Below are 13,315 nucleotides of genomic sequence, written 5' to 3'. Positions count from 1 at the left end.
CTTGGCCAAAGGTCTGGTGGAACAGCTCTGTCTTGCAGGCCCTGCAGAAAGATGTCTAGTCCTGCAGGGCCCTAGTCTCTTGGGACAGAGCGTTCCACCAGATCGGGGCCACAGCCAAAAAAGCCCTGGCTCTGGTTGAGGCCAGCCTAACCTCCCTGTGGCCCAGGATTGCCAAGATGTTTTTATTTGTGGACCGTAAGGTCCTCCGTGGGACATACCAGGAGAGGCAGTCCCGTAGGTACGAGGGTCCTAGGCCGTATAGGGCTTTAAAGGTTAAAACCAGCACCTTAAACCTGATCCTGTACTCCACTGGGAGCCAGTGCAGCTGGTATGGTCCCTCCCCATTCTAAAAGTGATTCTTCAATTGTCCCGAGTCCTTAAGACTGAGATACCCCCTTGTTTACCCCCATGTCACCCAGCCACAGAATCCCTTGGGGCAGGGCAGAGGAGCAATGGATCACTCTGCACTTCAAGATGGCAGGACCGGTGGAATCCAGCCTGGGGCCACCACCGAAGGGGCTCCATTTCCCACCTAAGGGATTGGACAGGAGAGGCCACGGAGCAGCCAGGTTTAAGATGTGAGCTTTGGAATAGCTCGATGGTTCTGGCTTTTCACATTGCGTGAGGATTTGGCCCCCCTCTTGAGGCTTCCAGGGGGGGGAGAGAAATCTGGAGATGGTGGAGGGAGATTTCACAGGAGAAATAGTTCCTGGTCAGGCTGAAAATACAAGCAGGCAGATGCTCATCTCTTGAGGAAGTGAGCAAACCCGTTTCCCTTGGCTGTGTCTGCTGCTCATCTCCTGCCACCTCTATATATATACAGGGTCACCTCATCATTCATGGTCCCACCACAGAAACAGCTTCTGTTTGGGTTAAGCAAGACTTCATGAATTTTCAAGCAAAGGACTAGGTCTGCTAACATTTTTTTCGAAGAGCCCAGAACGTGGCCTTTGAGATGCGAAGCTGCAACAGGCTGCGTAAAGTTGCAGCTGGTTCCAAGGCCAAGATGTGAGCCGTTTGGTAGCTCAGGTTTGGCAAAGCCAATCGTAATTTTGAGCAAAGCTACGGTTTTGTGTTCTCAGGTCCTGCCAGATGTAGCTTAATTAGCTGGCAGAAGAGCAAAGCTATCTTGCAAAACATTTCACTGGCCATAAAAAAATTATTATGATCATTATTTTGGTAATGTAGGTTTTTGAAGGGGCAGCTGAAGGAAAACCAGGAGATAAGTTGGCAAAGCAGGAGCGAGGACAAAGATCTTGAAAAAGCATTAGACAAGCCCTGCTGGATCAGGCCCATGGCCCATGTAGTCCAGTCTCCTGTTCTCACAGTGGCCGACAAATAGAAACCCACCAGCAGAACTGGAGCTCAAGAGCCCTCTCCCTTCTTGTGGCTTCCAGAATCTGGTATTAGGAAGCTTTGAAAACAACATCCTGGCCAAAATGGGGCACGGAATGGGGCCCCCAGCCTCACAAAATGGCAGAATCTTCTGTCTTGGTAGCATCAGTGATTTCCCTAGATCCGAATTCGACAGTCAAGTGGCAACAGGTTGTCCTCTCACCTGTAAACTCAGCCATTTTGTTCCCAAACTCCCAAAAACATTGTGGTGTGGTTTTCCCCCTCCATCATCCACACAGTAGCTGTGCAACGAAGTTACCAAACCAGTCTGGGTCCCGCCCTGCCCCGCTCAGCCCAGGGTGGAGTTGCATTTGGGATCAGCTAGATTCCTGCAGCGCTCCGTGGCTTACCTCCCAGGGACAGATTTAATAATCCGTTGACTTCAGACTCAATGCGCTGTGTTGTAAATAAATCTTTCATCCTCTCGAGGTGTGGCAGACGGTTCGGCAGAGTTCCCAACCTCACAGCGAAGGCTCCTTTCCTCACCCCGGAGCTCTGTGGGCCGGGAGGGCGTTTTCCATCCTTCGGGCTCGATTAAGCAGAGTGCGTACCTGCACAACTGCTCACGGTCCTCCGAGGCACACACACACACACCCCGCCGCCACAACACATTCCTTCTATCCGCAGTATTCCTTACAGGTGCACTGTGTGCAGCAATAGCGCCACCTGCTGACTGCGGATGGAATAGCGACACAACGCCCTTCAATACAGTTCACCGTTGCTCACTTCACTCAAGGCTAGGAAAGGTGGTGGTGCCCCCACGACGGGCTCACCTGCCTCTCTCTCTGTCTGCCAAGAACTAAGAAGAGACAATAAAAACAGAGGGGACACGTAGGTCTGTTTTCTGAATTTTGTTTATTCCTCCCGGGCTTAGACACAGCTCTGGAGATGGACATCAAACGCTCCTCAGCATCTCTGCAGGACTCTGGCTACCTCTGCGGCATGGACCAGCCAGAGGGCTAGGTGGGTGCAAATGGAGTGCCAGGTTGTATGCATGTTTTAAGGCAAGGGGAATGAGGAAAGAGGGCCTGCGGGCTGTTTATACCAGCGATGCCAAGACCCTCCAGCCGAGAAAATGACAAGGAACTGAAGGTTGGAAAGATGACCGCAGCCACATGATGAGGAAGCTAGCTGAGCTGTTGGATGCAGGGATGCAAATATGGCCAGCAGAGGGGGACACAAAGAGACAGCTTGAGAAGAACAATTCTACTCCATCCTGCCCTCTTGTAGAGGCTTCCCATCGAAAGCTGCCTTCTACTGAGTCAGGTCGTTCATCCAGCTAGCTCAGTACTGGATACCCTGACTGGGAAAGACTCTTCCGTGTTTCAGGAAGGACTCGTTCCCAGCCCTTCCTGGACATCACCAGGAATGGACCTTCTGCAATGCAAGGCAGAGGCTCTCACCACTGAACTGTGGGCTTTCTGGAGAACAGTAGAAGCAACCTGCTGGATCAGGCCCATAGCCCACCTACTCTGGCATCCTGTTCTCACAGTGGCAGACCAGATGCCCAATGGGAAACCTTAAAACAGGACTCAGCCACCTCCTCCCTGAATTTGTCCAATCCTCTTCTAAAGCCATCCACGTTGATGGCCATCTCTGCCTCTTCATGGAGGTGAGGGCCATCAGTAGCTACTAACTTCTGAATTGCAGGAAACCACAGGAGGGCTGCTCTTGTGATCGGATCCTGTTTGCAGATTTCTGGTCGGCCGCAGTGAGAACAGGAAGGTGGACTAGAAGGGCGACTGGCAGGCAGTTCTTATGTTCTTTGTGAGTTCCATAGTTTAACTCCGGGCTGCAGGGAGAAGCGCTTTCTTCTGTCTGCCCCGAATCTTCCGAAGGTTCAGCTTCATGGGGTGTGCAAGAGCTCTCGTTCATTTCATTCAGCTAACCTTAAAAAGGAAATTGTTGGAGCTGGAAAACCTTCAGTCAGGAAAGGGCCAGCGAAATGATCAAGGGAGTGGAGTGACTAATTCATTTGGGACTAATTCGTTTAGAGAAAAGGTGAGTAAGGGGAGAAATGATAGAGGTTTATGAAATTATGGAGAAAGTGGATTAAGAAAAGTTTCTCTACTTCTCTATTATGTTCAGTGGAGCTTGTACAGAAGTGGAGCTTATGCAGAAGAATTTGGGTGTGTTTGTGACACCAGATCGAAGGACCGTGTGTGTGCTAACACAAATCCACAGGTAGGAGGTTTCACTTTGAAAAGTCTTGTGAATAGCAATGCCATCTAATGGCTTTCCTTCACAGGCTCAGTGCATTTTACGTAAGGATTCCAGTGTTATGTTTCCTCCCACCTGCGTAAGGAAAAGCTTCAGCTATGTGACAGCATCTGATGCTCCTGAACTGTTGGTTGGGATTAATTCCTCACCCACTAAGAGAGGTAAGACAGAGGTGGTCCCCGCCTCAAACTCTTCCCTTTTACAAACTGGAGAGAGTTCATATTAATTTGCAGGTTATCCATCCCATGAGATTCTGGCATAACGATCAGAAGAAACGCAAGAGGGAGAGTCGTCATTCAGCTCACGGTTAACGTATGGAACTCACTGCTTCAGGATGCCATGGGCTTTACCAAAGGATCAGATGATTCCACGGGCTCTGTGGATCTCACAGTACATGACTGTGTACAAAGAGGCAGTCTGTCAAAGTGCCAGAATTGGAAGAACAAAAACAAAAGGGAAGATTCTCTCTAAATTCATTGGCAGTTGCCTTAAACCAAGTCAGACTATTGAGGCCACCTTCAAAGTGCCAGCTGGTCCCATGAGGACTCAAGAAAAGCCTGCTGGATCCGATCACTGGCCCATCTAGTCCAGCATCCTGTTCTCACAGCAGCCAACCAGATACCTCAATGCATTGTCCCTGCAGCTAACAGCCCTTGGCAAGCCCTCTCTTCCTCCATGAATTTGTCCAATCCTCTAGTATAGGCACGTCCAACTTCCAATAGACTGCAATCTACTCACACTATTAAAGAAATTGGCAGTGATCTACCTATTGGATTGACCAAAGTTCTTGAGCTTTTTTTGGAGAGCCTTCACCAAAGCTCTTGAGTTTTCTTTAGGGGAGGGTTGACCACAGCTGTTGAACTTCTTTCCCTTTTTCTTTTGGGTCAATTGATCTGGATCATGCAATCGACCAGGATCAACCATGGACACCCTGCGATTGACCGGTAGATCGCAATTGACCTGTTGGACATGACTGCTCTCGTATAGCCACATGGGCTGGTGGCCATCTCTGCCTCCTGGTTTAACTCTGTGCTGTGTGAAGTAGTCCTTTCTGGCCTCTGGCCTGAATCTCCCAAGCTCCATCTTCATGGGACGTCCAGTGGGCCAAAGCAGAGACTGCATTTGGGCTTTTGTGAAAGGAGCCGTTCCTTGCAAGTGAAGACACTCATAACCGAGCCCTGCCAAAATCTGGGATTAGGAGGAAAGCGCCCAAGAGAAAGGAGGCATCTTGGAGGTCTAGAGACTCTTTCTTCCTGATGCCACACAAAGGCGGGAGCTGGTGCTGGTCTGGGGCGCTGAAGGTGGTCCACGGCTGAGATTGTGGGGTGCCGAAAAGTGCAGGGGGTCCAGAGCAGAGACTTCCGGGGATCGCCAGGAGAAGCGTGTCTCCGGGAGCTGAGGGCTGAGCCCAGCGCAGGAGGAGGCGGAGGGGGAGAGAGCCTGGGAACCCCTCCAACATCCCCTGTGAAACCTGTCCGTTAATTTATACCGAGGATTTGTACAAAAATAAAGGGTTCTGCTGATAAGATTTAGAACAAATATTAAATAAATATTCTCTCTTTTTTAATGGCGTGTCCGTGGCTTAGTTCATAGCTCGTCTCTGGGGTTGATGCCGGATTCACTGGGTCCGAGGTGCTCCTGGTTCAAGGCCGCAATGACTTCGTCGGCTTTGATCCGCTCCTGGAGGGAAGGAGGGAGAGAAGAGGGAGTCAGGAGGGCCAGGGAGTGTGGAGGCTGGATTATGAAGGAGGGTCCACCATGTCCCAAGGGATTCTGTGGCTGGGGGATGTGGTGGTGAACAAGGGGGTCTCTCAGTCCTAAGGACGGGGGGGGGGCGGCAATCATAGAATCACAGAATCAGTCAAACAGTGAGAATTGGCCCTGTTACATCTACCTCCCTGAAACTCAGCACTGGCACCCCACAGGGATGTGTGCTGAGTCCCTACCTGTAATCATTGTGCACATATGACTATTTCATCTGATCTATCCCCTGTAATTATTAAGTTTGCAGATGATACCACCATAATGGGTCTAATTACAGGTGGAGATGAATCAGCGTACAGGGGGGAGGTTCAAAAAGTATCTACATGGTGCCTAGAGAATAACTTGCACCTAAATATTGGCAAGACAAAGGAGATGGTGTTGGACTTTCGGAGGAAGAGAGGGGAACTAGCCCCGTTGTATATTGGGGTGTCTGTGTGTGTGAAGAGAGTCTCTTCCTTTAAATTCCTGGGAGTTTACCTTAGTGAAGACCTCACTTGGAAAATCAACATAACTCAGGTGGTTAGGAAGGCCCAACAGAGACTCCATTTCCTCAGGGTCTTGCAAAAGAACAATGTTAAACAACAATTGATGACCTCCTTCTACCAGTCCACAATAGAAAGTGTCCTCTCATGTTGTATCACAGTGTGGTACGTTGGCTTGACAGCCACGGACAGAAAGTCTTTACAGAGGGTGGTGAACACAGAACATGATATCATGGGCTGTCCCTTGAGTCCGCTAGTTGACATTGCAAGGGATTGATGCCTTAGGAGAGCGAGAAAAATTCTCAGGGATGATTCACACCCCAGCCAGCACCTCTTTAATTTTCTACCCTCAGGCAGGAGATATAGAAGTATAATCAGTCATAACAACAGTCTAAAAAACAGTTTCTATCCATGGGCTGTTAGGCTGCTGAACGGAAAATAATATAGCACAGCTGACTATTGGGGTTGGTGTGTTGTGCAACAAGTACACAGAGAGCAATGAGATTGAGTGTTTTTTGGGGGAGGCTTGGTTAATTTCATTGTACACAGGTTGTACATTGACAATAAAGGTATCATCATCATCATCATCATCATCATCATCATCATCATAGAACTGCAGTGTTGGAAGAGACCCTGAGGCTTATCTAGTCCAACCTTCTGCAACACAGGAATTACATGATGATAATAATGCTACAGCAGAGATAGTGAATAGTTTGGGGAGGTTTGCTTAAATTAAAAGTGCTTAAATTTGGCTGCATTGTAGCTTTTGCAATAAGGCTGCTGTTCACATAGCGTTGCCATTTTCAGCCACAGAGTAAGCTCAAAACTCTTCTTCTTGGCTTGCTGAAGAGCTCTGTGTGACTCAAAAGCTGGAATGTACTTTCATCAAGTTGTGTGTTGGTCCACAACTCCCTACTGCATTCTCTTTCAAAAGCTATATAGTGAAGTACGTACATTTCAGGAGATGTGTCCCGGGTTAATTCTACAAAAAGACCACCAGGTGTCAGCAGTACCCTAATCTATGTGAACTTCGTTGGACTGGTCATGTTGTGCGGATGCCTGATGATCGTCTTCCAAAGCAACTACTCTATTCCAAACTTAGAAATGGAAAGCGTATTGCTGGTGGTCAACAAAAGAGGTTGAAAGACTGTCTCAAGGCAAATCTTTAAAAATGTAGTATGAACACTGACAACTGGGAAACACTGGCCTGCGAGCGCTCCAATTGGAGAACAGCCTTGACCAAAGGTGTCCTGGGCTTTGAAGACACTCGAACTCAGGACACAAGGGAGAAATGTGCTAAGAGGAAGGCACACTTGGCAAACCCTCACCGTGATCAACTCCCACCCGGGAACCAATGTCCCCACTGTGGAAGGATGTGTGGATCCAGAATTGGCCTCCACAGACACTTACGGACTCATTGTTTAGGGAAGTTATTAATGTGTGACATTTTAATGTATTTTTAATCTTTGTTGGAAGACGCCCAGATGGACGGGGTACAAATAAATTATTATTATTATTATTATTATTATTATTATTATTATTATTATTATTAAAACCGTGTTTATGGAATACAATCTTACTCAGCTACGAGGGATCACCAAAGAAGAAGAATCTAAGTGATGCCCTATCAAATACTAGCTGGATTTGACAGTACTGTAGTAATAAACTTGGTTTCCAGTATGTCATGGATCAGTTTTGAAAAGGTTTGCAGATCAAAACCAGCAGCTGAATATTGTGTGTGCAACATTTATTCATTTATTTCATAAAATGGACACACATCTTGATTGTAAGGGAGAAAAGATAAATATAAAAAAAGAAAATCAGGGAAAAAATTGGCTTGGGATTTGAACCAGTCGAAGACCTTTCTGCTAATTCCCTTTGGATAATAGGAGAGGCATTGTAACTAAGCCAGGGCAGTATCTTTGCAGCAGATTTGTGCCTATTTAAAAAAAGAGGAAAATGAAGATAGTGAAATAAATTGCTGGCATACTAGCATCAGCATGGGTCTGATAGCTCTCTCCTTTCCATCCAGATTCATTGGATGGCCTTTCTCATCGAGTGAGAGAATTCCTGCAGGCTCTCTTCTCCCATGTAAACGTGATAACGAAAAACTCACCAGTTCCCGGTAGAGAGGGTTGAGGGTGAACCACAAGGCAACCGCACACCGCTGGCCTTTGGTCACAGCCTTCACACCATGAGGATTCTCCCCACCAGATGAAAAGCTGATCATGCGCCCACATTTGGGTTTGATGGAGGCCTGGGAAGCAGAGAAAGGGCAGGAAATGTTAGCGGACACTCCTCTTTCCCTTCCCAAGGGTTTGGAATCAGGAGCCTCTGATTCTGGAGTCGGCATATGACTGTCCTGACTAGTAGTTGCCAAGACCACATAACACCGGTCTTGAAAGACCTACACTGGCTCCCAGTACGTTTCCGAGCACAATTCAAAGTGTTGGTGCTGACCTTTCAAGCCCTAAACGGCCTCGGTCTAGTATACCTGAAGGAGGATCTCCACCTCCATCGTTCTGCCTGGACAGTGAGGTCCAGCTCTGAGGGCCTTTTGGTGGCTCCCTCCCTGCGAGAAGTGAGGTTACAGGGAACCAGGCAGGGGGACTTATCGGTGGTGGCACCCGCCCTGTGGAACGCCCTCCCACCAGATGTCAAAGAGAAAAATAACTACCAAACTTTTAGAAGACATCTAAAGGCAGCCCTGTTTAGGGAAGTTTTTAATGTTTGATGTTTTAATGTATTTTTAATCTTTTGTTGGAAGCTGCCCAGAGTGGCTGGGGTAACCCAGCCAGATGGGCGGGGTATAAATAATAAATTATTATTATTATTATTATAGTCACGATTGGCCTTATTCTCTGGGGACTAATCCCTCTTTAAAGCCATGCAAATAGCAAAAGAAGAATGGCAGATAAAATCAATGGACTACGCAGAATTAGGTAAAATGACAAGAAGGATTAGAAACCTGCGGGACCAGAGATTTACAGAAGATTGGAAGAAATATACAAACTATTTGAAGAGCAACTGTAATCAACAAATTACACTAGTAGGACTACAAGAAGTTTTGTAAGGAGAAATATCTGAAACATTGCAAAGTTGAGAAAGAATAGAGATGTTAGTTATGAGACTTAAATGCAATAGTGAAGTAAGAAATGTATATTAAGTGAATAGTCTGGGAAATTTTCAGATGTGATTGATGGAAGTCAAAAAATTATATAAGATGTAAAAGTATGTTTTATTACTGTTGGAAATAATATGTTTAAAAAACCTAATAAAAATTTATTATATATATTAAAAAAGCCATTCAAATAGGTGGCCACCCCCCTACATCTTGCAGCTGGTCATTCCGCAGTTTAACACTGCAAATAAGAACTTCCTTTCGTCTGTCGTGAATCCCCCACCTTTCAGGTGCATTGGAGGATCCCCACTGGGTTTGAGTTTTATGAGAGAGGGAGGAAGACCTCCTCTCTCTACACCAGAGCTTGCCCAACTGTGTGTCAAGACACATCATTGTGTCGGCTGCGGGTTTGTCGTGCGAACGTTCCCTGCGCTCCTCCCTGGAAAGGGGTTAGTTCAGCCTCTGGTTTGCTAGCAAAACTGAATCACTGTGTCGTGAAACGATGCATGTCTAAAAAGCATGTTTGGAAAGCTCTTATCTGCTCCATGCATAATCTTATGTGCCCTTGTCCCCTTGCACTGTTTCCCCTAAAACCCCAAAGCCCCAAATACTGTTGCCTTTCGTGGTAGGGGAGCAACCTATGGTTAGCATCTGGCACAGAGCTCTTCCACAATGCTCCCTTGGCAATCTCCCCCTGAGCTCGTTCGGAGGCCTCTGCCTTGCTGGCCCTTTCCCATCTGGCCTGGAAGAGTGGAATGCGGACTGACTCCAGCTACAAAAACTGAGGCTGTTTTGAAGGGCCTCAGAAATAGAAATTCCAGCATGCTGTTATCAAAGCAACTGTTACATAGCAGGCAGACAAGACAGGCAAGGCCGTAGCAGGCAGACAACAAAGAATGAAGAAGTGTGCATGCACACGAAAGCTCATACCAAGAACTAACTTAGTTGGTCTTTAAGGTGCTACTGGAAGGAATTTTTTTATTTTAACAAAGAATGAGTAAATTAAGAAGTGTTAACCTTCAAAAGGGGAAACATGGAAGGTTAGAGCTTGACTGGATAAGAATGTAAAGTCTCACTCTCTGGTTTTTTGGTTTTTTGTATGGACTATAAAAAGTGGGCGCATCCTAATTGGGGTGTGCAGATTGCGAGATTGTTGCGCTGGACCTTTGCTTTGCATATGCATTTCAAATAAACCCTGTTATAACCTGCAAGGACGTTTGCCACTTTGTGTGAATCTGTGCTCCAAGGACCCAATAGCAGATATGGAACAGGTCCAACATTTCGACAGATTCTCGGGCTGGAGGATTGTTTCCTGGGGTTTGAGAGAGCTGTTGCTGTTACTGATATTATCGTTGTATCTTTAGTTTTAGATCTTATGATTTACCGTATTTTTCGCTCTATAGGACGCACCTTTTCCCCTTCAAAAATGAAGGGGAAATGTGTGTGCATCCTATGGAGCGAAGAAGCCATAGCCCCGCGACCCTCTCCCGGCTGGAGAGGTGACGCGCGGCTATGGCAGCAGCCTTTCCGCTGCTCCCCAACCTGCTCTTTGGGGCTGGCGGTGGGCTCCCCCCCGCCAGCCCCAAAGAGCAGGTCGAAAGGAACCTGAAGCGCACCGACCACTCTCACTCTCCAGCCTTCCAAGGTAGCCGCCTGAAGGCGACTGAACGCACCTTAAACGGCACCTTGTTTTAGAGGGGGAAAACAAGAGGGGGGAAATTCTCCCCCTCTCTGTGCAGCCAGCGCCATTTGGTTGTGTGCTTTCTGATGTGTTTTTTTTATTGTTTATGACTTCTGTTATGTTTGTAATTATGTAAATCTTGCCATGTTGTAAGCTGCCTTGAGAATAGTTTCAAACTATGGAAAGGCGGCATGCGAATAAAATATTGATGGTGGTGATGCTCACCGTCACAGTCTTGGCATCCATCTCGGTGAAGATAAATTCGCCCCCTTCGAAATCGCTGTTCATGTACAGGAGAGCACTAGCAGGAGAGAAAGCGGGAAGGTTAGACTCAGCGGAGGGAGCCTGGTCCCGACCTGCTCTGAAGAAAGTCCCTCTCATAGCGCCGGAAGTGGAATTTCTGTTCGTCTCATTATCAGGGTGGCCCCCGTTGTGTCTGGAAAAGTGCCGTCTAACCACAAAGCTGGTAAGAAATGGTTTAGGAGGAACACTGACTGTTAAACTAAAAAACATCTCCAGAGAAGGCACAAGGAGGGTTCTGCATGTACACTGAAAATTTGCTGACTAAAGCAACATTTCAAGGACTTGGTTGGATTAAGATATTGGTGTTGGTACTGACCTTAAAAGCCCTAAACGGCCTCAAAGGCCCAGTATACCTGAAGGAGCGTCTCCATCCCCATCGTTCAGCCCGGACACTGAGGTCCAGCTCCGAGGGCCTTCTGGCGGTTCCCTCACTGCAAGAAGCGAAGTTACAGGGAACCAGGCAGAGGGCCTTCTCGGTGGTGGCACCCACCCTGTGGAACGCCCTCCCACCAGATTTCAAGGAAATAAACAACTCTATGACTTTTAGAAGACATCTGAAGGCAGCCCTGTTTAGGGAACCTTTTAATGTTTGATATTTTATCGTGTTGGAAGCTGCCCAGAGTGGCCGGGGAAACCCAGCCAGATGGGCAGGGTATAAATAAATTATTATTATTATTATTATTATTATTATTATTATTATTATTATTATTAGGCGATGGGGTGGCAGAAAGTGGTTGGGGAGCCCATGAACGGCTTAGACGGTGTATATTTTTTTCTGAAACAGAGAATTTCCCATGGAAATTGCGGGTTCCCAACCCTACCTGTAATCTCGGAAGGTGTAAGCGGGGGGCTCTTTCCAACACTCATTGGCTTCCGGGTCCAGGAGGCAATTGTCAGCATGGATAGGGTGGCTGAGGTCATTCCTCCGCTCCTGGTGGCCTGCAGAGGGCAGAGAAAAGGGAGGTTTAGCCTTGCTGGCAACTTCTCACTTCATCCCGGCTCTCACTAAATAAACGGCAACAGATTATTTCATTGTTGCTGTGCAAACTACTGAGTCATGACTGGCCATATTTTCAGTAATGTACGCGAGTGGCGCTGTGGGTTAAACCACCGAGCCTAGGACTTGCCGATCAGAAGGTTGGCAGTTTGAATCCCCGCGACGGGGTGAGCTCCCGTTGCTTGGTCCCCGCTCCTGCCAACCTAGCAGTTCGAAAGCATGTCAAGTGCAAGTAGATAAATAGGTACCACTCCAGTGGGAAGGTAAATGGCGTTTCCGTGCACTGCTCTGGTTCGCCAGAAGCAGCTTAGTCATGCTGGCCACATGACCTGGAAGCTGTATGCCGGCTCCCTCGGCCAATAAAGCGAGATGAGCGCCACAACCCCAGAGTCGGTCACGACTGGACCTAATGGTCAGGGGTCCCTTTACCTTTATGCATTGTTATGCAAGCTTTCCCTTAATACACAGAATTCTGTTCACCTTATTTACCTAGAGAATTGTATTCACATTCTTCTGGAGGATTTCAGAGGACAGCTGTGTTTTGCTTTACATGTTGTTTCACAAAGCACAGATTCCCCCCAAGTTCATTTATTTCATTTGCTTAGTGAATGCTCATAGCACTTCATATCTTCACAGAAATCTCCCAATGGCTTACAAATCCCGGCAAACAAGAACCAACAAATTATTGGGGGGAAGCCACATAAACCTATAGTGAGGAGACGAACAATGCCTCTACCATGGATAATTCTGCAATTCTGCATTCTAAGTTACGTAATTCAACCAACATCTCTGAACAGCATGCAGAAGGGAGGTTCGGCAGACTGGAAAGTTTTTTGAGCAAGGCCTTACCTGACAGAGCCGTCCGGCACACCAGGTGCGTGTAGGAGAAATAGAGGGTGGAATTGAGCCTGAAGTACGACTCCACGATCCTGCGGGCTTTCTCGCTGACATCATAGAAGAGGCGGGCGCTCCCCAGGGGAACTCTCCCCTCGTAGCCGAACTGCGGGCAAACCAGAGTGCAATTGTTCCCTCAGCTCCAAATTCAGCCCACCTTCAACCAAGGATGTGGAGAGCTTCTCCTCAGGGCCATCTTAAACATATCCGGCGCCATGGTGCAAAGCTCCCTCTGGCACGCACACACACACACACCAGTTTCCCAGAGTTGTTGACCTTTTTGGGGGAGGACAGCGCTGCCAGCGGGGCTGGAGGAGGCAGGCAGCAGCTGGAGGGCAGCTCCTCCAGCGGGGAAGAGGCGGAGGCTGGATGCGGCGCCTCCTGGCTCAGCTGGATGCTCCGTGCCGTGGTGGCCACAGCAGAAGGAGGCTCCAGGCATGGCACTGCTTCGGCGCGGC

At 47.8% G+C, this 13,315-nt stretch overlaps 1 protein-coding gene across 3 annotated transcripts in view; it reads right to left on the bottom strand.

The window, feature by feature from the left end:
* Positions 1 to 2,231: 2,231 nt before the first annotated feature.
* The window catches only part of P3H2 (prolyl 3-hydroxylase 2), a 123,467-nt gene continuing 112,383 nt past the window's right edge, over positions 2,232 to 13,315 (bottom strand). For all 3 annotated transcript variants that reach the window (XM_081190103.1, XM_081190104.1, XM_081190105.1), the window contains exons 11-15: positions 12,813 to 12,963; positions 11,788 to 11,905; positions 10,889 to 10,964; positions 7,978 to 8,118; positions 2,232 to 5,295 (exon numbers count right to left, since the gene is read on the bottom strand). In XM_081190103.1, the coding sequence (XP_081046229.1) occupies positions 5,203 to 5,295; positions 7,978 to 8,118; positions 10,889 to 10,964; positions 11,788 to 11,905; positions 12,813 to 12,963 (579 nt within the window). In that variant the 3' untranslated portion in view covers positions 2,232 to 5,202. The remainder of the gene's footprint in view (positions 5,296 to 7,977; positions 8,119 to 10,888; positions 10,965 to 11,787; positions 11,906 to 12,812; positions 12,964 to 13,315) is intronic.

Source organism: Podarcis bocagei (assembly GCF_964188305.1).
Source record: "Podarcis bocagei genome assembly, chromosome: 4".
In the NCBI taxonomy this organism is placed as follows: domain Eukaryota; kingdom Metazoa; phylum Chordata; class Lepidosauria; order Squamata; family Lacertidae; genus Podarcis; species Podarcis bocagei.
The sequence above is the reverse complement of the archived record's forward strand: the minus strand, read 5'-3'. Positions and strand labels throughout refer to the sequence as shown.